General features: G+C 43.9%; 1 protein-coding gene across 3 annotated transcripts in view; it reads right to left on the bottom strand.

Moving 5' to 3' along the window:
* The window catches only part of Svep1 (sushi, von Willebrand factor type A, EGF and pentraxin domain containing 1), a 176,593-nt gene that overhangs the window by 114,039 nt on the left and 38,730 nt on the right, over nt 1–23,824 (bottom strand). For all 3 annotated transcript variants that reach the window (XM_005085043.4, XM_021235926.2, XM_040737940.1), the window contains exons 4-5: nt 1,901–2,059; nt 668–847 (exon numbers count right to left, since the gene is read on the bottom strand). In XM_005085043.4, the coding sequence (XP_005085100.1) occupies nt 668–847; nt 1,901–2,059 (339 nt within the window). The remainder of the gene's footprint in view (nt 1–667; nt 848–1,900; nt 2,060–23,824) is intronic.

The raw sequence follows: 23,824 nt of genomic DNA, 5'->3' as shown, positions 1-23,824 counted from the left end.
GGCCAACAGATCTGAGACACTGAGCCATGACCCCTCCCCCCACTGCTCTTCCCATTCCTTCTTTTACTGGCTTCACTTGGCTCCTTGGAATCTCACCATAATAAATTCTTCACTTTCTGGAGCTGGAGACGTTTGAGTTGAGGTGTTCCCTTTGCAGGATTCTGGTGCGACTCAAGCCCTGTCTTATAGTAGGAATCTGCCCCAAACCTCAGCACCTGTCCTGATGTTCTTGCTACCCCATCTCGACTACTGAAGTCTGAGTAGCCTGCCCATTGACCTCTAGACCAGCATTTTTCAACTTGTGGGTCAGATACCCTGCATATCAGATGTTTACACTGCAATATATAACAGTAGCGAAATTACAGTTATGAAGTATCAATGAAATAAGTTAATGGTTGGGGGGAGTGGTCACCACCACATGCAGAACTACATGAAAGGGTCACAGCATCAGGAAGGTTGAGGACCGCCTCTCTAGATAGACCTTTTCTTTGCTTGCCCATCAAAGGAATATGAATGGCACAGTTTACAGCGATGGGGTCAGTCAGACTCAGCCGTTCTCAACCTTCCTATGGTTTACACTATCTCAGGTGTATGAGCTAATAACTCCAGGTCATGAAAGGCGGGTGAGGCAATCAAGAAATCAGCAGGAAGTAACCAGACTTCATACCTCTGCAGAAGCTCTCCGTCCCCGACCACAAACCGTTGGGTTGACACAAGTGGATGCCGCTTCCCACAAGGTCAAATCCAGGGCGACATCGAACCCCACAGGCTGCATTGAAGTGGTTTTTGCAAGTGTTTTGTATGAAAAAGCCATTTTCGGGAGGCCTCAGGGCAGGGCAGTGGACGGCTAACAGAGAGAAGAGCACAAAGAGAAGTCAGAGCTTGCACGGGCTTCGGTTTACTTAACGAGCCACGCCATCTGTCTGTCTGTCTGTCTGTCTGTCTGTCTGTCTGTCTGTCTGGAACTGCACAATGAGCCATGCCATCCATCTATCTGTCTGTCTGTCTGTCTCCATATATACATCTATACTTGTAGACCTTAATTCCCTGCAGCTTTCCCATTTGACACATCTGATCTTAAGTGCGTTTGGAAGAAGAACCCTGACACAAGTATGATTCCCGGTAGGTATTTACTACCAATTAAGATGTAACATAGCCAGAACACTATATATATATATATATATATATATATATATATATATATATATATATATTTTTTAGCTTCAAAGGGTCTTATCTTGATACTGATACAGATAAATGTAAGATTTCTCGGCTTTCTCCCTGGCTCTGGTGCTGGACCCAGGACCTCACGTGTGCTAAGCACATCCTCCTTCACTAAGCTCTGTCACTGGCCCCCAGTTCCTGGCTTTCATAGATCATTGGCTATTTTCCCCCTTTAACTGAGGTACCATAAGATAATAAGGAAATAAAGAGCCAGGTGTGGTGGCACGCAGCTCTGATCTCAGCGCTCAGGGAAAAGTCACGGCGTCTACCATACGATTTACTGTGCAAACGTTTTTCTACTTTTTGCACGAAGAAAAAAATGTTTACGAAACAAACCTTTTTTTTTTTAAATGAATTTGAGCACTACCAGGGCCAAGACAAGCTCTTTTGCTGTTCAAATTCACTGCTGAAGTTGCCACACTCCTCATTTCTAAGTATAAGTACTTAGAACTAGAACTAAGTACTAAGTCATGGCCATGACCCCAGAACCTTTCTCTGGAGCAGGATGCCTATAACACAAGCAAGCAACACCTCCCGCCCCACCCCTCCCCGTAGTGTGACCAAAGACAGGGATGCTAAAAACCATCCTAAATGAACTGGGTACGGCCACTACTCTTCCCATCACAGAGATAAGGTCAGCTTTCTACTTCCTGTTTGCTCGCAATAGATGGCTTACCCTGACAGGTCTGACCGGATGTCTGGTACCCCTCTCGGCATACGCAGTCTTCAGGGGATGTGCTTCCGGGTGGAGAGGCGTGGTTTTCATCAGGACATGGGATGCACGTGCTGATTCCACCTGGAGACGCTTCAGGCTTGTACGTCCCTGATGGGCAAGCTGTGGGCAGACAAGTGGCCAGGGAAGTCCATTTATGTGTTATGTCCACAGACGCTTAGAAAAGTGTTTAAAAATAATACGGTGGAGATAACCATCCTACATAGAAATAGTTGTTGTATAATTCAACCAGAAAAGAAGCCTTTAGGAAAGGATTTATTGTGTTTTTATTTTGTGCGTGTATGCCGCCTGCAGGTTCGTATGTGCACCATGTGTTCGTAGTGTCCACAGAGGTCAGGAGAAGCCATCAACCGGCTGGAACTGGAGTTACGGATAGCTGTTGGCTGCCACGTGGGCGCTGGGAATTAAACGCAGATCCTTTGGAAGAGCAGCTGTCGAGAGTTAAGGGTTAGGAGTGCTCTTAACCACTGAACCAGCTCTCCAGCTCCAAAAGCAGCTCCAAAACCTTCTAGAGGCTGGCATATTCTGTCTGTTATGTGCAGGGTATGAAAGCCTCTCTAGCCTACAACTAGTTTCTGTCTTAAAATATGACATCAAGGCATGACCGGGCTGATTTTCTGGAAAACTCATAGCAGTGTATGTTGTGGGACTCAAAGGAGTCGAAGACACTCAATAGATTAAGCAAATCATGACAAACAGGAAATCTGTATTTCATCTCCCCCATTCTAAGCAGCCATTCTACCCCTAAGACTCCCCCATGCCCCCTCGGTGCAGAGATGCAACATCACTCCATCTTTTCTGCTGGAAGCACTTGACAGGGGATGAGACAGAAGTGAAGGGCTAGAGGGAGAAGCCGTAACCAATGGAGGAAAGGCCTTTTGAAGAAAAAGGAATGGGAGATCCCGCTTCTCCCAAGGCTCACAGGGAGAAGAGAGTAAAAGCAGAATCCAGTTGACCTTGCTTCATTCGTCCCTCTGCACTGACAGCTTTGAATCTGTGGCTTCATCCCTTTGGGGCTGCCTGTCTGTAAAACAGACATTTAATAACACAAGGGGACTTGGCGGCATTCAGCTGAGCAACCAGATGAACAACAGCCACGAGGTGGGCTTGGTTATTGAGAAAAGCCACAGCCAAGCAGTGTGTATTTCCATGCCGAAGGCATGAAGCAGTCACAACATCAAAAGTAAGATTCATAAAGTAGTTACAGCTATTAGGAAAATAACCATGGTTCTAAATTCTTCATTACATTTAGAAAAACAAAACAGACTACCAAACTCTCATGGCACACACTAGAAAAATCCTAGCTCTAAATCAATCCATTCAAAACTTTAAAACTGAGGGAGGCACTTAAAAAATCCTGATGATGCCCTTGGCCTATGAGAAACAGTTTGGCACAAGGGACGGGACTGTTGCTTCAAAGCATTTTGTTGGTGAACAGTGAAGGGTTGCCGGGTCACACACTGCGCTAGACATATCTACACCTGAACACTGAGGATCAGGAAGCACAGGTTAGCACCAGACAGCAAAGTCCACTTTAAAGGGAAGTCAGCGCTGGCAGGAGAAAGCGACTTGAGATAAAGATGACGTCATATTCTAGAGCAACAAAGTACAGCTGCCGAACGCATCACGCCATTGGAGATAACTGAGAGAAGCAATAGAATTACAGGACAGCACAGCTAAGCGGGCACAGCCGGGGTCACTGGTAATGCCGAGACTGTAAGATGCACGGCAACACCCAAGCGAAATCAACCAAAGTCGCACCCAGCAGGAAGGAAGCATATCACAGGTTTATGAGTGAAAAAATCAGTAAGATAGTGATGAGAATCAAGCAGATACTTCATTTCTTCAGAGCAAAAAAGAAATGCCCGGGGAAAAGCAGCAGAGGTTAAGGTAAGGCAGCTATTGTAAAAGGAACATAGCTATGTAAAAAAGATACTATGAATTCCAAATAGCTATAACGCAGGGCAGGCGTGCGTGGGCGATACGCATGACTTTAGGATATAAAGACATATTTTATTGGCTAAGAAGGAAACCAAGATCAGGAACACAAGGTTGTGGAAAACAGTGCTAAGCAAACTGCTTGGGAACAAGATGCTTTTGGAACACGTGACTTTCTAGTATCACACTAGAAGAGTTGTGGAGATTGAAACACCTATCAAGTAAAGCTCCCATTTCTCAAGACAATGCATGGTAAGAGAGAGAAAAATAAATATTTGTAGTATAAAGAACAAAGATTTAAGATATGTGAGAAACAGGTAGATAAGTGGAAGGAAGCAATTCATTTTGTATACACCAATATGATAAAGTGGAAAGAAAAAGGAGGTTCGATTTGTTCATAAAACATTTATGTGACTGTGAATAAGAGAAAGAATGTATGGCTTCCAAGCCAGCAGAGACAAAAATACACAGAAAATAGGATCAACGTAAAACAAAAAAGAGAGAAGAAATAGCGAGGAAGAAACACAAAAGAAGGCAAAACCCAACAGACTGGTTATCACAAATCGGTGGTTAATTTAACCCTGTCGATGAGACAGAAACCTGAAATGTGTCACAGACTTACTGTTTGAAAATAGCATGTTGTTAAAAGATATGTAAAACAAAAAAAAATCTTCAAAAGGTCCCGGTGAAGGGAACAAATTACCATCTTAAGGGGAAATAAACACGTGAAGAGCAGCCTGGCTGCTGCCACACACCTCCGATCCTAGCACTCAGGAAGCAGAGGTGGAGAGATTGTGAATTTGGGGCTACCCTGGGCTACATAACATGTCCCTGTAGAGACGGGAAGAAGGGAGGAGAGTGAAGGAGGAATGGGGCTGGACTTACAATAACACAAGACAGATATGAGAGAGCCTACACCGTGACGAAGAAGTAAGCTTTCCTAAGGAGGAAATGAACGTGGCCGCAATCTCAGGACCTGTGGTTCATTGCTCAGAACGAAGTGAAAGAGAATGGTTATCTTTTAATTTGCCAACGTCCCAAAGGATGTTAGCACCTCCTGCAGATGGGTGTGTGAGGAAAGGGGCTTTTCCTGAGCTGTGAAAAGCATGTAATATTTCTGAGGGTGAACTGAGGGAATTCACTAAAAGCCTCACAGGGCATGTTCTCTTTAATGAGTTTGTTTCTAAAGGTGTTCCGACTACATATAACCAAGATGTGTGCTAGACACTCTTGACTATTGTATAACATCCATGACAGTGCAAATGTCCACAGAGAAAGGCTTTGTTAAGTTCGTAAGACACATCCAACCAGTGAGACAGTAGCCATAGAAATACAATTCCTAAGCTGCGGAGATGGCTCTGTCGGTAAGGTGTTTCCTGTGTGAGCTTGAGAGTCAGAGTTCACAACCTCAAACATCCATGCACAAAAAGTTCCAAATACTGCAGCACACATCTGTAATCCTGTGCTGAGGTATATGGAGACAGGCAGGTCACTGGAGTTTGCTGGTCAGCCAGGCCAGTGAGTTCTAAGTTCAAAGACAGCCTGTCTCAAAAAGATTGGGGTAGACAGCAAACAGCAAAGGCAGACACCAGACACCAACCTCTGGCCCTCATTGGCACTACATACACACACACACACACACACACACACACACACACACACACACACACACACACACACACAGACACACACACACACAGACACACACACACACTCACACACACACACTCACACACACACACACACACTCACACACGACTTGGTACACACATACTGTCTGTTCTCTCTCGCTATCTCTCTGTCTCTCCTTCAAATAGAGGAGACAAAATTCAGTAATCTTTTTAAAATATTCTAAAAATTACTTTGTTTTTTTTTATGTAGGCATTTTGCCCTCACATACATACGTGCACTGTGTGCTTGCTGGAGTCCAGCAGAGGGCATTGGACACGCCGGAAGTGGAGTGACAGACAGCTGTGAGCTGACATTTAGGCTCTGGGAATGGCACCCGGGTCCTCTGGAAGAGCCGCCAGTACTTTCCATAACTGAGCCATCTCTCTATAAACCATCCAGTAAATTTCGAATCAAGTCCCCCAGCTCATCATTTCCCCAACCGTGCGCACGGGGGGGGGGGGGCGCGGAGGCATTCTTCCCATCTCATAGGTGGGTTGTAGTAAACAGATATTTCAGACCTTGTTAAACATAGCCCCACCCATGCTTATTTTCTTGTCTTCCACCCAGCTTGCCTTTTCACACATTTTTCTTCTAAGTGAACTTCCGACATACTCCAAGACCCTCACTTATTCTTCAAAGTGTCCCCAACCCTTTTGAAAGTCACGCCCTGTTCCCTTCTGAGCCCGGCGACGTATTGCCATCCCCTGCACTCTGGTTCCAGCGCGTGTGACAACTTGGCTGTCTCTTCCTCTAAGTGGGTGGCAATGGGCATCCTTCTGTATGCTGCACCCATGTGTTGCTTTTTATTGGCTGACAAATAAAGCCGATTTGGCCAATGGCCTGGCAGAAGGTAGCTACGTGGGAAATCCAGACAAAGAAAAGGAGAGGAAGAAGACGGAGTCAGGGAGGTGCCATGGAGCCGCTAGGGAAGTGAAATGTGGGGTGATAAGCCACGGGCCTCGTGGTAAAATATAGAATAATAGGAATGGGTTAATTTAGTTGTGAGAGTGGGTCAGTAACATGCCTGAGCCACTGGCCAAGCAATCATAATTAGGCTTAAGGCTTACAGTGGCTATTTGGGAACTGGCAGGCAGGACAAAAAACCTACAGCCACCAAGTGGGAGTCACACTCCCGTCAGTTCATTGAACTCCATAGCTGTCTATTCCATTGTCCCATTCAGCAGCCATTCAATCGGAGGAGGGCAAGAGAAAAAACAGCGTCTGTCAGAGGGAGGAGAGTGGTCCAGGCTGGAGGCCATACCAATATCATGAGGAGCAACCACGGAATGAAATGAAAACAAGTTAGACTTGGAAGCAAGACAATTGACTCAGCTCTTCCACTCACAAGCCACAGGGTGCTGGAATGTGATTTTTCTTTTTTTCATTTCTGTAACATTAGGAAGCTATAGCTAACGATGTCTAAGGTCCTTCCAAAGGTAATATGTGAAGATTCCATAAATAGAATAGAAAAAAAATCTCAAGAAGTTTTCACAAAGCATAGTCAGATTCTGGATGCAGATCTGATATTTTATATTAAAACATAATAAAACTAGAGAAAAAACTAATCCTACATTAGTTTGCCAAGCTCCCTTGAATACAGAGTTTTACAATATTGGAGAATAGTGCTTGGGATAAAAATATCTAAAAGCACATTTGGAAACACATTGTGAAATTCACAGTGATGATGGGAAACAGACTTCAGGAGAACTATTTAGAGGCATTACACAATTCTTGGGGGGAGAGGTGTAATCAACTTCCTGGACTTTCAAGGGAGGAACACATCCTCATCCCAAACTAAGGAAAAGATGAAATAAATCTGCGGTTTGAAAAAGTTTCTCAAGGCTTGCTAGAGGTGTATGGTTTTGCTTTGTTTTGTTTTCTGTTTAAAATGAGATGTTCCTGGATGCAAACCAAATATTATTTCTTAACGTTTCTCTTTGTTGTTGTTAAAATAAGCACTTTCTCTTTTTCAGAAACATGTTGGTGGTTGGTAGCTACTATTACTGGAAGTGTGAGTCTTGAAGCTGTCATGTACAAACGTCAGATCTGTCTCCAGCTGACCGTGAAATTCTTTGACTGAAGTAGACTCAAACATCAACCGACTATTTTGGAATCTGCAAGAAGAGAGGTCTCTGTGCTCTGTAATCTGCTGGGCCCATTAGATATCAACACACACTATCCAGGATGTTATCGTGTCTGTGCAACACACAACATACAGGCACTGACACTCTCTCAAATTCCTCCTTTCACATGATCTAAGATTAACCTTTAAAATCATGATGGGTATTGGAAGCCTCTCGATCCTGGAAAACCTCATCTCTAAAGGCTAGTAGTGAGTAACTTTAAGGAGTGTAGTTTCAGAGAGATTGCATGAGATGCCTCTGGTAGTGCAGGGTGCCAGGGTGCCCGTTTTTTTGTAGAACATAATGGCATCCCACAGAGTTGTTCCACTCAGAAGCCGGCATTTCTGTTATGCCTAGGTAGGGCACCTAATGCGGCATTAAGACACCACGCTTCCCCCAAGCCTTATACATTTGATATGAATAAAGGATCCATTCACGCAGGCTGTTGTGCTAGGATTTTGAGCACAGGACTTCACCGCTACAGAAAAGAATCACCTTCTCCAGTGTTGAGCCGGCGCTTTCACAAGAGCAAGATCTAGCTGTACATAGAGGGACTTTATTTCCAATAGGCAACTCTGATCCGTTATGACTTCGTCAGTCAATTAAGTGACCCTGAAGCCTTAAGTGGAACGTGTAAGTGTCCTGCCACTCCCCCTGGCATTGGTTAGCTCATTTGGCTAGAACACAGACTATTTAAACAAAATTGTGAATCTGAACCCAGTGGGGTGCCTTAACAGCAAACGGTACCCTAACTGCAGGCTAACCCAGCTTGTGATAGGGAGCACCAGTTCAGTATTGCCAGGAGAGTGACGTATTACTGAAACTGTCCAAAGACAAAACCCCAAGCCCTCAAAGGATGCCTTGGTAAGAAATTGTCAAATATTAAAAATTACACAGATAGAAAGGCAGACAGGCAGACAGACAGGAACACACACACACACACACACATTTCCAGCTCAAAAATAGTAGCTTTCTTAATTTTTAAACTCATGAGACATTAAAGTTAAACTCTTATATATCCCCATTACCAGGGTTACAGGTAAGTGGCTTCTTGCACCGCCCTCCCTTTTTAACTGGGTTTTAACAGATTTTTGTTACTTGACCTTTATTATTATTATTATTATTATATAGCCTTAGCTTGCCTGCAGCTAACTATATAGCTTAGGCTAGACTAAAATTCGCAGAGAGCCACCTGCCACACCCAGCAATAGCTTTTTAAAAAGAGAGAGAGAGGGAAAGAGAAAGGGAGAGAGAGAGAGAGTGCAAGTATGTGGGAGCCAAAGGACAACTTTGGGTGTCATCTTGACTAATTCCATCAATCTCACTTGAGTTAGGGTCTCTTACTAGCTTGGAACTCACTGGTGAAGCCAGACCATCTGTCTAGCGAGCCCCAGGGTTGCTCCTGTCTCTTCTCCCCCACCCCCAGTGCTGGGATTATAAGTGTGTACCAGCATGCCTGGCATTTTCTCAGGGGCTCTGGGGATTGAATTCAGGACCTTATGCTTGCAGAGCAAGCACCTTACCTACTGAGCTCTCTCCCCAGGTATCAACAGTTTTAAAAACTCTCAGTAGTTCCTTGTTGTGACTGTGACATGGGAGGCAGGGACAGAAGAAAATGGGGATGAACTTGGGCCAGGGTTTGTCTAACAAAGCATCTCTGGTGTGAGTTACGTGTAAGGGACAATGCCAAAGACTGCTCATTGATCTCTTCATGTGCACTGGGACACGTACCTGTCCACACTCACACACACGTGAACTCGAACATGTGTGAGCACAGTGCGCATGCATGTGTGCACGCAGAAGTGGGTGACTCATGATTCTTGGTCATGATACCTATTCTGACTTTCTTCTCGTGATTAGAGCCTCTTTTCAAAGTAAGCTATCTTAGCAAGTACCAGGCAACACTCCTATCTTACAGAGTACCTAAAAATAATCAACACCCAGCTGACGCTGTCGGTGAACAGACTTAAATAACATTCTTCTGTGGTTTCCATAAGACCCGTTTTGGAAAGAATGACCCTCCCTGTGTGGTCTAGTTTGCCACGCTTGAAGTAAGTCACCGTGCGATTTTTTTCCCCTTTAGATTTCCATATTAAAGCATCTGACATGCTTTCTAAATGATACTTGTGCAAATAAAATCTCAAGTATTTTACTTTGGCAGCTGCAATGCTTTCAACACATGAGATTAAGACAGGGCATGGAGGAAAGGAGGATTCCCAAAAATTACTGATGGCTTTGACATTTCTGATCCTACGTTATGTAACTAATCAGAAAGCTGTTTTTCACCCCCTTCCCCCAATCACTCCTGCATGGATGAACACAGCTGTAAGCTAAAAGGGATGAAAAGGACAGGGGACACTGGGGGACAAAGTAAAAAATTCCATCCGTGCCCCTGTGCAGGGTTTCATCACACACAGACTATCACGGGTAGGTGACAACCCATGGAAAACTCTTTAAGGCATTGGGGTCAGCGAGAACAGGGTCAGCCCCTAGTGTCCACAGATGGGATCACATGAAAGTGAAGTTTTTGCACAAGACAAAAAACAAACAGAACGCCCAGCGACCCAGCAGGGCACACGGACGATTTCTGGAATAGAGAATCTTTACCAGCCCCACCTCAGACAAAGGACTAACATCCAGAATTTACAGAGACGTGCAGAAATTAAACATCAAGGGAATGAAACCACCCCCAACGGCTAAGGAAATGAACAGAAAAGTGCCCAACGAAGAAGCAGAAGCGGTCAATGACTATTCCTGAAAGTGCTCCACATCTCTAGTCAGGAAGGGAAATGGAAACTGAAACTATTTGAGATTGCCACCTCCCCCTTTCTCAGAGAGGCCCCCATCAAGAAGCCTGACCTCAAGTGTTAGAAAGAATGTGGAGAGAGAGGAACCCTTATTCACTGTTGGTGGCAGAGCAAATTAGTACCCTATTATGGGAATGAGTTTGGAAGTTCCGTATGACGTAACTATTGCACCTCTGGGTGTAGACCCAAAGAACCTTATATGCTGCTACAGGCATATTTGCACACCCGTGGTTATTTCTGCCCATCCGCAGATGAATGGATAATGAAATAACGTGGTTGTTTGTACAAAGCAGAAGAGTGCTCACCTGTAAAGAAGAGTGAAGTTTGTAGAAAGTGGATTTAGAAAGTTTATTAAGCAAGGCGGAAGAAAGAAATGCCATGCATTTTCTCTCGTATGCCTGCCGTGGCTGTGACGGATACAGGTAAACAGCTGCAAATGAGGGCACGGAATTTAGAAAGGAGACCAAAAGAGGGTGACCTTAGGTGACAGGGAACAACAGAATCTATGAAGGACACAGAAGGCATGAAAGAGGCAAGACATCTGTTCTTTACTTTCCTGACTTAACCTCTATCATAGCTTTCCTGGTGTCTTTTTTTTTTTTTTTGGTAAGAAAATACAAATGTAATTGACAGTGTCAGACCTGAACTGATGCTCAAGCAGGGTTAGAATAGCCATTCTAGCTACACACAGGTCTCTGAGACAAACAGAGGCATGGGACTGGGCAAGGGCTTGAGTGGCGCCCTTGAGTCAGCTGTGCGATGTTGTGCGCCAAAGTGAGTTTTACTTTATAAGTTACTTAGGAATTAAAACAAATGAAAAGACGACCACGAAAGAGGACATGGTCCCAGAACTCAAAAGCTGAGGTGTGTTCACGTAACCTTTGAGAGTCAGTGTGATGTCAAGTCAAAGGTGAAGTTAGATCATGCCCAGACAGAAGTCTTGACCCTGGTTTCTCCAAGCAGATAGACAAACAAAACAGCCAATGAGAAGCGCTCTCTCCCTAGCCAAAGGATGGAGGAAAGGGTGGCGCAGCAGGCCAGGACATTTTAGGTAACAGTGCTCAACTCCTCCTTCTAAATGCTTAAACAAACAAACAAACAAACAAACAAAAAACAGACATAACATCTCTGTGTTCCAACCCTTGCCCCATCAGCTGAAGTTGAGTGAGGGGCTGTTATTATGGTTTAGATGGGGAGATGACTCCCTCAAAGCCTCAGGTGATGAGGTTTGCTCCGCAGCTGGAGGACCGACGGAGAGGGGGCCTGGTTGGAGAAATAGGTCAGCAGAGGTGTGTCCTTGGAGAGTATATTGCAGTCGTTTATTTCCCTGTCTTTGCTTCTGTGTACAAGGCTTTGCTGCACAGAATGCTTTTGACCACGGCTCTCTGTCACCACAAGCTCTGAGCGAAAGCCAGGTAAGGCGGATCAAAACCTCTGGAACCACTCGTCAAAATAAACCATTCCTGCTCTCGGTTAACTTCTCAGCTGTCTTGTCATACTGGTGGAAGTTAGTGTGAGTGATACTCCTGTAAGGCTCGGTTGAGACACCCTAGTGGGTATCAAAAGAGGTTTGAAAATCACATAAAACCGACAAAACTTTAAGTAAGCTGGAATAAGGAAGAGGTGAACCAATTATTGCTGTCAGGAAGGAATCAGACCCTGCAGACGTGGATAAGACAAGACCACTTAGAATGGATCCGTATATGCTTGACAACTGAAAAGAAGAAGTCCGGCTCCTCAAATACTACAAACCACCATGGTGGATGGAAGTAATAGTAATTTGTACAGCTCTGTTTTTAGGAAAACTGAATTTGTAGTTTCAAAACCTCCACCTCTACAAACATCAAAAGAGTAAAATAAATAAGGGAAGAAAAAAAACAAATAAAACACAAATATAAGATAAAAAGCCTTATAGATGGCTATATCTCAGAAATGCCGACTTGAAGATTCTCAAAAAATATAAGCAACATATAGGATAAATTTTACACCATAAACCAGTAAGACTTATTTCAGGGATGTTAGGCTGACTTGATATTGGAAATCATCCAGGCTAAAGAAGAAATTCTATTTGTAAATATCCTGATTCTTTTTACAGAGGGTTCTAAACTGTATATTAAGATCAGAACTCTTCTTTAAACTGACAGGTGGCTTAAATAAGACTAGTATTCAAGGAAAACAAGACTCAATTGCATTTCTATGTATTAGCCGTGAACACACAGGAGAAATTAAAAATACACCAATAATTACTTATAGTGCTTCATAAATAAGGCACTTATATGTAAACCATATAAAACACATTTAGAACTAATATATGATATATTGCAAATGCTTAAAAAAGACCTAAGCAAATTTCGTGTTTATAAATTTGAAGTTTCAACATAACAAAAAATGTCAAATTTTTACCCAGTGACATGCAGATACAGTGCAGTGCCTTTGAAAATTAGAATACGATTCTTTGTGGTGAAGTTTACAGGGGTTGACACTGTGTGTCTGATAAGACAGAGAACGTCTCAGAAATGGGCATCCAACAAGTGCAAAATGACTTCAATGAGGGAAGCATCAGGAAACAGTGTGGAGAAAACTTGGTCCACACAGGTCAAGCAATTAACCAGACACAGGTCTCATGCCTTAAAGTTTACTCATTACTCTATTCCCACCTGTCAGTGGCTCTGACTTTAATATATTCCGCAGAGCCTTCTACAAAAAGGATCGGGACATTTGCAAATAGAATTTCTTCTTTAGGTGTGAGGCTTATGTGGCACGGATGCCAATATAAATGCAAGGCTAGAATGCACTTAGAAGCAATCATGGGATAAAATCCTTGGGAGTCAGGAAGGCAAAAGCGTGAAACACACATGGAAACGTTGGTGAATGGACTCCTTCAAGTTCAACAGCATTCATAATGGCGCCAAGAAATGTAGATTCCTACGCCTAGAAGACTGGCACCAGATCCACATCTCTCACCCCACACATAACACGAAAAGCAAAAGAACCAGAGGCAGACAGTGGGTTTCAAGCTTCAAGCTGAAGATCAGAAAAGCAAAGCAGTCAGCCACTACCTCTTACCTCTGCCTCAGACTGAAAAGTGATCCTGGCTCCACCAAACCTCAGACTGCAACCCCAGACCATCATGCTTTCCTCAACGTGGCTGGAGAGTCCTGAGACTTCAATGTCTTCCTGTCTTCAGTGTGGCTGGAGAATGAATGCCAGCTCTGAGACCCTACTCCTGTCTTAAATACCTCGCATGAGTCCTTGGATTAAAGGTCTGTGACCTCAAGTGCTGAGATCATCTTTGTGTGAGCTGTTTCTCTTTAGCACTGGGTATATTTCTTGTATCCCAGTGTGGCCTGGAACTAACAGAGATCCATCTACCTCTACCTCCCAAGTGGTGGGACTAAAGGTGTGTAACACCACCATCTGGCTACAGCTTGTGGTTGACTTTGCTTTTGGAATCCCCAGGCAAGCTTTAATAAATCATAAATAATACATCACCACAGCACACAAAAATTCCAATACAATACAGATCAGGGGAAAACACAGAGAACATGCTTAAAGAAACAAGCATAAGCAAGGACTTCATAAAAAATGGACCCCAGAAGAAGCAAATCTCATGGAGTTGACAAATGAATAGAATTCCAAAGCTCCTTCAGAGCCAAGGAAAAATCACTAGAACGAAGAGAGGTCTGACAGAATGGAAAAAAAGAGATCACTGACAAATGTACAAAGGACAGGGAATTAACATCTAGGGTTTATAAGGAACACCCAAAATTAAACACCCAAAATATCACTCAATCAATGAAATGGCCTAATTAATTGACTAGAAAGAAGAAACACAAATGGACCATAAATAATTGGAAAATTGTCCAATTCCTTAGCCACCAGGAAGGGGCTAATTAAACCCACAGAGATTCCACAGAATAGCCATCATCAAGACAACAGCCACGGATGCTGGCGAGGGGGAAGGAAGCGGAATTCTCAATACACTGTAGGTGGGAGTGTAATCAATGGGGAGAGTCCTCAAAGAGCTAAAAATGGAACTGTCACAGGACCCAGCAGTGCCATAGGTGAATATTGTACCCGGAGGTCACTCTGCCAGCAAATCGCAGAGATATTTGCAGAGTCCATACTGATTATTACTCTATTTCCAGTAGCCAAGGTATGGAATCAGATGAAGAGATAAAGAAAATTTGATAAATACACATAGTGGAGTCCTAGTTAGCTATGAAGAAGATTGACGTTATGATATCCACAGGAAAAATGAATGGAGCTGGAGGTAATTGTGTTAATTGAAATAAAACAGACCTCAGAAGACTAGATTCAAATTCAACCTCTGTGTCTCTGTCTCTGTCTCTGTCTCTGTCTCTGTCTCTCTCTCTCTCTATCTATCTATCTCTCTCTCTCTCCCTCGCTCTCCCCCCCCCCCCTGTGTGTGTGTGTGTGTGTGTGTGTGTGCATGTGTGTGCGCATTGGTTAGGAGAGAGCAATAAGAAGTCTGAAAGGAGGGAGAAAGAAATATACGTGACATGGAGCAGAGAGGATGTTTAGGAAGAGCAAAGGACTATAAGAGGGCAGAAGGAGGGGAGTGGGGGGGCTGGGGGGGGTGGATCACGTGTCATGGCAGAAATGCAGGAAAGTACAACAGCACCGCCGCCACTTTGTATCCGTCCCCAAAACAATTAACAAATTAAAACAGCTGTGTTCTCAGACAATGGAGAGAACAAAACAGAAGTGCTACAGAGAGAGGGCACTATTTGTAGATTACATAGCGGGCACAAACCTAAGTACGTGTGAAATACAACGAATTCTCTTATTTTGGAAATAGAGAGCAAACAAACAAGGATAAGAAGCCAGAGATGGCTCTCATGGAAGAAGGCACCAGTTGCAAATGAGCACGTCAAAGGGTACCCAGTTCCGCTGGAGACGTCCAAATGAAAAGGAAAATGAGATGCCACAGCACTCCTGTCAGGATGACTAAAGTCAGCAAGAAGACACGATGCAGAGAGACTGAGTCTCAAATCCCTCTTTTTCTCCTTCCCCACACTCCCTCCTCTCTGCCGCTTTTCTTCCTTATTTTATTTTTAAGGCAGGCTTGCTAGGTAGCCCAGGCTGGCCTCAAACATGGAATCTTCCTGGGTCAGTCCTCTGAGTGCTAGAAATATGGGTAGACACTGTCATGTTCAGCCTCACTCAAATGCTTCTGGTGGGAACTTAAAACAGTGTGTTAGATTGTGTTTTGTTCTGGTTTTTTTTTTAAACAAAGTACATAGCTACTATGTTACCATACCATTTTACTACTGGACACTTAGCACATAAATACTTATGCTCACACAAGAACGTGTGTACAGATGTTTACGGCAGCCTTAGCCATAACACAAACCCTCACCATCTACCCCCAATCTCCCGTTTCCTTATCCCCTACCTTTCCCATTCTCCACCCCCACACAACCTTAGCATTACTGGCCTGTAGGCATGCCTGTTGGGGGCTGTTTTGATGATTAGTTGGTGCAGGAGGGTACAGCCCATTGTGTGCTATGCCATCATCCCTAGGCAGGTAGTCCTGGGTTGTGTGAGAAAGCTCGCTAAGCACGCGTCAGCAAACAGGCTAGAGAGAAAGCCAGCAAGCAGCATTCCTCCAAGGTTCCTGCCTTGAGTTCCCGCTCTGACTTCCACCAAATGTCTGGAATGTGACTTAAAGTGTAAGCCAAACACACTCTTTCTTCCCCAAGTCACTTCTGCTCAGGGTGTTTTATTCAGCAACAAGACAAACACTGAGACGTGACCCACACTGAAAATAATCCAGATGTCCTCAGACAGACAGGTGGCTAAACTGTGGTGTCTTTCCATAACTAAACATTACCCACACCGAGGAACAAGCTACCAAACATGCCACAGACAGGGAGACCCTAGAGAACCACACGGGACGAACAGAGTCAGTCTTAAAACGCCGCAAAATTCCATTTACATATCATTCTTGAAATGGCATTACATAATCAGAAAAGAGATTAGTGGCTTCTAGAGGTAAAGGGGTGTGGGGGTGCCAGGAGTTGGAGGAAGTCATTAGGGTTCTCTTAGAGCAACTGGGTGATCCTTGCGGCTGTAAAAAAAAATGATAGCATCAACATCAGTATCCGTGGTGGTTTGAATGAGAATTGCTCCCATGGGGTCATATGCTTGGGTACTTTACCGCCAGTTGGTGGAACTGTCTGAGAAGGATAGGCAAGGGTAGCCTTGTTGGAGGAGATAGATGTCTCACTGGTGGGTGGGCATTGAGATCACAAAGGACTGACCTTTGTCCCTTAGCTCTCTCTGCTTTGTAGACATCTCCAGATATGGACCAGAATCTGGAGAATCTTCAGGCTAGAAAGGGCAAGCTACAGATTAATACTCATGCCCACATCAGCCCAGTCCACAGCCACTCTGGAGGTGCACATGAAGTCCTTTCAAGTTCTTTTTGGGGTGCATGTACATTTGTTATTACTACTAGTGCAATCTTACCATCTTTAAGCTCAATGTTCCATCCTAGGGCAATTGTTGATTTCAAACTGTTTCTCTGACTGCCTTGCTATTGCTACTACTCTGCTGATATTACCGGTTTCCAGCTGATTCCTTAAGATTTTCTGGTGGGAACAGTATATCATGCAAACAATAAGATGATTCTTTCTTATTCTAACCACAAAATGACAAGACATGTTATTTTATGACATTTTCTCCTAATGCCATAAATACTCACGCACAGCATGCATTTCCTCAAAATTTGTTCTATGCTCATGATTTATTTTCATATAGCTTCTCCTGTATTTTGACAAACTTTGTAAATCTCATCCTAACAAAAAAACTCCCCAACTGTTAACCTCTGCTACACACAGTAATCATGTTTTCCTTTGTGCATTTGTTAAACATTAAATTGTAAAAATGGTAAATCATAAAAATGCACAATACCCTGGAATGTCTTGTATTCTTGTATTGACCACTGTATGAACTGAAACATTATCACAAGGCCTTTAAAGCAGGCAAATGACTTGTACACACACACACAGAGAGAGAGAGAGAGAGACAGAGAGAGAGAGAGAGAGAGAGAGAGAGAGAGAGAGAGAGAGAGAGAGAATCTTCAGAACAAATTTGGAAGCAATCTCAGTAACCAGATGACATGAAAGAGATAAATGTGATTATGTTGAACTCAGCCTTCCAGATGGTTCCCTTTGATTCTGAGCCAGGGCTGTTCAGGGTCAGTAGATCTGTTCACCTCCAGTTCTCTATAAGAGGAGTGGAAAATTCCCAAGCCATTGAGAACCAAGCAGAGTTCCCATATGCCATGCTCTAGCATCTAAATGCGCAACTCATTTTATTTATACTCATTCATTCATTCATTCACTAAAAATTTAAAGACCATTCCAAGTTCATGTCCATGAAACATCGGTTATAAACTACTACTACTACTACTACTACTACTACTACTAAACAATAACAGAAGCATAATTATACCCTGAAGCAATTCACAAAATGCAAAAGAAGGCATGCCTCTAACAACAATGCTATGTAGTAAGTAAACAGGGAGAAAATTTCAGGGAACCCAAGCACCTACATGTGTGAGAGTGATAAGCTTTTGGAGGAAGAGGTAAGAGTCAATACCATGTTGGAGAAGTGTTTGCTGTGAGTGTAGAGACCTGGTGAGTGCTGAACACTGATAAGCCATGGAAGATTCTGGGCAAAGGAAATGAAAAGGCACGAGCAGGGCCGTCACAATCATATGCAGTTTATGGAGGCTGCAGTGTAAGTCTCTACCATGATGAGACTCAAGCAAGAATTCAACCTTTCCATAGCCACATGCCTCTGGTATTTCCTCTTAAACTCTTCAGAAAGAGAGACAGCAGTGTTTGCAACTCTCGCTTGCACACATTTAATTTCTCAATATTGAATAGGAATTTTGTTTTTCCATTTGTGCTACTGATCCTGGAACTTAGCATTATGCGGCGTGTTCCACATACCGTGTAGTGACCCCATCACCCAGTGGATTCTACTAGGTTTGTGTTGTGTGACACTGTTCCTGGGGAGGCCTGAAGAAATGGCAGCTCACCCCAGATAGGGAACCAACAACAGGCCAATGCAGGGACACCACCAAAGTACACCTTGGTGAACCAGTGAGTTATACTGGGGTGCATACAAGAGCAGAAACGATTCAAAGACAGGTGCATCACCAAAGACCCATCCCTGATGGGTGGTGACTAACAAAAGCTGGAATCTCGACGCTCACTGCATGGCTTTCAGGTCATTCAAAAGGTTGGAAAGTTTCTTTTCCAGGCAGCCCAGTTGGTCTGAGCCTCTTCCAGGAAGCTTGACCACTCTGAGCCTCTTCTAGGCAGCTCAGGTGGTCCTACTTTTAGGTGGCTTGGCTGCTGTGAGGACATCTTTCAGAAATCCACACTGCTTTTATGTGCATATGTGCTTGGGGAAAATGGGATAGACTGTATCTACTCAGTTTCAGGAACTTCCTGAAGCCTTTGAGTTGTTCACTTCTTGAGCTTGCCTAGATTCCCTGTAGATTGGAAGGTTTAACCTTCGTTTAGCATCCTGTATCTTAAGAGATTTCCTCCAAGATGGAATTCTGTAACCTAAACACACACACACAGAGAGGGGGGGGGGGAAGGGAGAGGGATTCATTGTATGAAATGAAATGTGTGAACTGATGGTTAATGATAGTAATTAAAACTAGAGTAAGATGACCTTGGCAAAGGCTATCATCAATAAAATGGAAATATCTGGCAAGCTGCTCCCAGTGAGACTATTGCACCTTGTGAATTTGTTGTTCCATAAATAATGACAATATGAAAAGACACAAATATGTTCCTCTAAGTTTTTGACAGTGCCCCATGATGTCTTGCTGGGATGAAATGCCCCGACAAAAGTAAATTAAGGTAGAAAGGGTCCACTGTGGCTCACCATTCAGTCCACCACGATGGAGAAGCTACAGCCACAGGAGCTTCAGGGCACAGGTCACATTGTATCCACAATCATGAAGCATGGAGCCACAGATGAATGCCACTCAAATCGGTTTTCACTGTGCAGTTCAGGATACTAACTAGGGGATGGTGCTACTCACAGTGGGTGAGTATTTTCATCTCAATTAAATAGTCAAGATATTCCCAATATAAGGCCTGCCCGCTAAACAATTCTAGATTCTGTAAAGTTGACAATTACTACTAGCAATCACAGTGTATTTAATAGGCTTGCAAGAGGAGTTCAAGCCAACATCCAAGAAAAAAATTCCCAACTACGTTTGTTATATATCTATCAAAAGAATGAACCTAGAGCCAAAGGACGATGCCAGGCCTGGAATGAGGGGCTCTTACATTCCACAAAGCACCCCACCCTGCAACCTGGGGCCTTTTGCTCCTGGGGAAGGACTGACCAACACTTTACAGTTAAATTTACAATTTTTTAGCCTTCGTCTAAAGGCTTTCTGCAAATTATACGATGTCGACAGACATCAAGGGAGAAAATTAGAACCCTTTTTTCCCCTACTTTTCCCCTACTTTGGACAAACTGTGACTGAACCCATTTCCCTTTACCATTGTCTGTTTCCAAAGCTCTTTGGCACACAAGGAAACTATGTCAGAAGATGCATGGACCTAAGTACGCAGCAGTGATCTCTTTGAAGGACCATGACCATACAAGCTGTGCATGGACTGAAAGTCATGGGGTGCCTAGGTAGAAATCAGAAGCCTGACGGCTGTGGAGGATGAAGACCCTCTCACAAGCAGCTTTGGGCCCTAACTCCTACGTACCTGGCAACATACTAACTTAAAAGAAGAGTCAATGTTACAATTTAACTTCCTTAGTATTTGAAATGCTATTAGTGTGTGAAAAGAAGGAGACAGTGAGATTGATTCTCCTTAGAATTTGAAGCATCATGGGGAAGGGATGGCTACAGATCACAGAGACATTGGGAGACAGAAGCGTTGTTGCTTGTTGGGGACCTGGAAAAGAAGGCTGTCTACTCCTGGTTGAGCGTGGTTTATTTTTAATAGATTTTTTATTATTTTTTAATTCTATTCGATCTATTCTACTACACAATTTTGGGTCAAAAGAATGAATGGCATTTGAGTCATATCTCTGGCCCTTGGGGAAGACATCATTTTCAACTGCCAAGAAGATTCTAAGTTTATTATGCACCAGGAGACTTTCTGATAAAGAACAAAGAATTAATAGAAATGGGTTAATAATTAGGAGAGAGCTAGCCAATAAGAAGCCTGAGCCATCACCAAACAGTTGATAAGTAATACATCTCTGTGTGTTTATTTGGAACTAAATGGCTGTGGCACCGGGCAGGACAGAAACCTCTGTCAGCGGTTTAGCTTTTTCCAGGGACTGAAACTCCCTCTCAGAACTCCCCCTTTCAATCTCTCTTGTCCTCTGACCTGGCCTCTGTGCACTGTTTTTCCCCAAATCTAGAAACTTTCAACTAAGTCCCCACAAAAATGATTGTGCCAAGGATTCAGAACAATTACATTTTATTCAAGATGTTGCTACGACATAAGTAACTTGTCTGCTGGCTAGAAACATACAAGTCTTTTCATGTAAAAAAAATGTAAATTGACATATTTTAAAAATATATATTCTATAATAAAACCTACTTCTAAGATCATAAAACATTTACACTCAGCTTAAGAATGTGCATTTGGTGTTTCATAATTGTCTCCCTGAGGTTTTTTGTTTGTTTGTGCTTTGAGAGGGTGTTTTAGAGACAGGGTTTCTCTGCGTAGCCTTGGCTGTCCCGAGATAAGCTCTGTGGACCAGGTTGGCCTCAAACTCAGAGATACGCCTGCGTCTACCTCTTGAGCGCTGGTAGTAAAGGCGTGCGGCTTCCACCGCCTGACCTAAATTTTCTATTTCAGCGATACCAATTTTATTCACGAAAGTTGTATTCAAAATTCTAAAACTAACCAAGTAGCTTAGAAGGGTACTTGGTGTCAGCATCCTCGTGATAGGAAAAGTACAGAAGGTAGCCTGTGCCCCTGGTGCTAATGCCAGTCTACCCCCAGAGAAGAGAGGCCCACCCTCATGGTCATCTCTGCCCATCTTAGAAGTCAGACGGAGTAAACAACCAATAGCCATGTGTGTCTCCCCCTCCACGTCCTCGTCCCGCAACGCCGTTACTCTAAACATAAACAAAGCCTAGGATGTTAGAAATGTGCTGTTAGAATCCAGCTGCTGCTGTCCTTCCCAGATCACAGAGGGCCACCCGCATCACCCTCTACCAGGACACTGCCTGTCAATCTCCAGCCGGCTGACTCCCGGGTGTTAGAATTACATCACAGTTGATCACTGGGGGCAACACCTCCTTCTTCCCACCCCGTCCCCTGACTCCTGCCTGGGAACCAGAGTCTGGAGACAGTCCTGTGCTTTAGAACTCCCCCGTCCTCAGAAAGGTAAAAGAGACCCTTACTTCTGCCACATGGGCCCCAATTTTTTTCTCTCTTCTGAGTCCTCGCCTTCCTGGCTTTGGCACTGGGGCCTTTACTTTCTTCTGAGTCCCCATCATACTGTTGTCTGTCTGTCTATAATACAATCATTCTCCTAATAGACCCCACGCCCCCAACAACCTATCCCAGTTTCCACTAAGACCTATCACTCCATCTTCCATTTTTCGAGTGAAGTGCATACTTCCTGGGGAGGGAGGCTCGGAAATAGAGCTAGCCGGTCTCCGTTAGGGATTTTTATACGCATGGTCCTGGAATCACAAAACGTTCGCCATAGAGTTCTGTAACATGACGCGGCAGAGCTGCAGCCCAGAGCCCTTTGACTCAGCTTTTGGATGAAGACTGAACTTTATTCAAGTAGGACAGCTCTTGTTTGCATGACCAAGGCTGCAACAGCTGAAAATTAAGCGAATACACAGTGAGTGGCTCACACTAACCTGCCAGAGCCGCTCACCAGCCAGCCTGGACTACCCTTCACATGCCATGCATTGCATACCAGTAAACTGCATGGTCCAGCTTGCTTTCTGCTGATCTGATTTAAAAACAAAACAAAACAAAATACCAAGAAACCTGGCCAAAATCAACTTGGGATGAAAGGGTTTATTTTAGTGTACAGGTTACAGTCCACCATATTCAGAAGTCAGAGCAAGAGTTCCAGAGCTCAAGGCAGGAACCCGGAGTCAGGAACTGAAGCAGAGACCACCAGGGAGGAATGCTGCTTGCTGGCTGACTTCTAAACTCACATTCAGCTACCTTCCTTTATTCAGCCCAGGCCCACCTGCCTAGGGATGGCGCTGCCCACAGTGGGCTGGACTCTCCTATATAAATTAGCCACCAAAAGAAACACCTCCACAGACATGCGTACAGGCCAATCAGATGGAAGCAACTTCTGACCTGACATTCGCTCTCCCCAGGTCCATCAAGTTGAAAATCCAAGCTACCTATGAAAGTGCTCATAAGAAACTCACCCTAACAGTTAAGACACTCCTCTCAATGGATGCTTCTTGTGGTCCATTCATTCACACTATAGACTCCTTACTGCCTGGCTTACTGTTCTCTCGAAGTATATTCAGCAAGCCACCTTTACAAACCTGGGCTAAATTCACTCACTGTCCGCCAATCCCTGTTACCATAGCAGAGGACCACTGTGCAAACCCTTTATAAATGAAAGCAGGCAGTTGTGCATTTAATAAAACCCATCTGAGCCTTCTCAGAGATTGAGAACAGTACTGGCTCCTTTTGCAAGTTAAGTGTTTTTCCATTTTTTCAGTTTCAATGAAACTGAAGAGGGACCCAAAGGAACTATCAGCTGATAAGCCTTTTTTTTTTTGATGACAGATAATTGATGTCACCTTCAGCATGTAAGCTGGAAGGAACTCCAAGAATTCAGATCCAGCAGCATTACACAACTTGGAGCTGACCTGGCAGAAATGAAGATATTCCACAGAGACACTCTGTCTCAGTCGGATTATATCAGACTATTTAAACAATAGACACCAGAGAAATGGGAGCTGGCCCAGGAATCTCATGCTGGGAGAAGGAGACGGTGCCAGCCAGAGGGGAAGCTTGTCTCCCCACAAAAGAGATTTCACATAATTTTAACAACTTGCTTTGTAGGATGAGACTGAAGCCCAGATGATGGCGGGTTTGTGGTGGGCAGGACCACATGTTAACTGTGACTCCTTGGATGTGCACATCCGTGGCCCTCTGTTTAAACCTTGACCTCACTTCAGGACATAAACTCATGGGGTTCATTGCATCTCTTTGTCCCTCTTCCCTTTTCTGATTTCTACTTACTGCTCTTTTAGTCAGCTTATTTAGGGCTGTGGCTGGACCTGACTTGGGGCACTG

The sequence above is a fragment of the Mesocricetus auratus genome, unplaced genomic scaffold, assembly GCF_017639785.1.
Source record: "Mesocricetus auratus isolate SY011 unplaced genomic scaffold, BCM_Maur_2.0 Super-Scaffold_6730, whole genome shotgun sequence".
Taxonomy (NCBI): Eukaryota; Metazoa; Chordata; class Mammalia; order Rodentia; family Cricetidae; genus Mesocricetus; species Mesocricetus auratus.
Note: the sequence above shows the minus strand (reverse complement) of the source record. Positions and strands in the feature narration are given on the sequence as shown.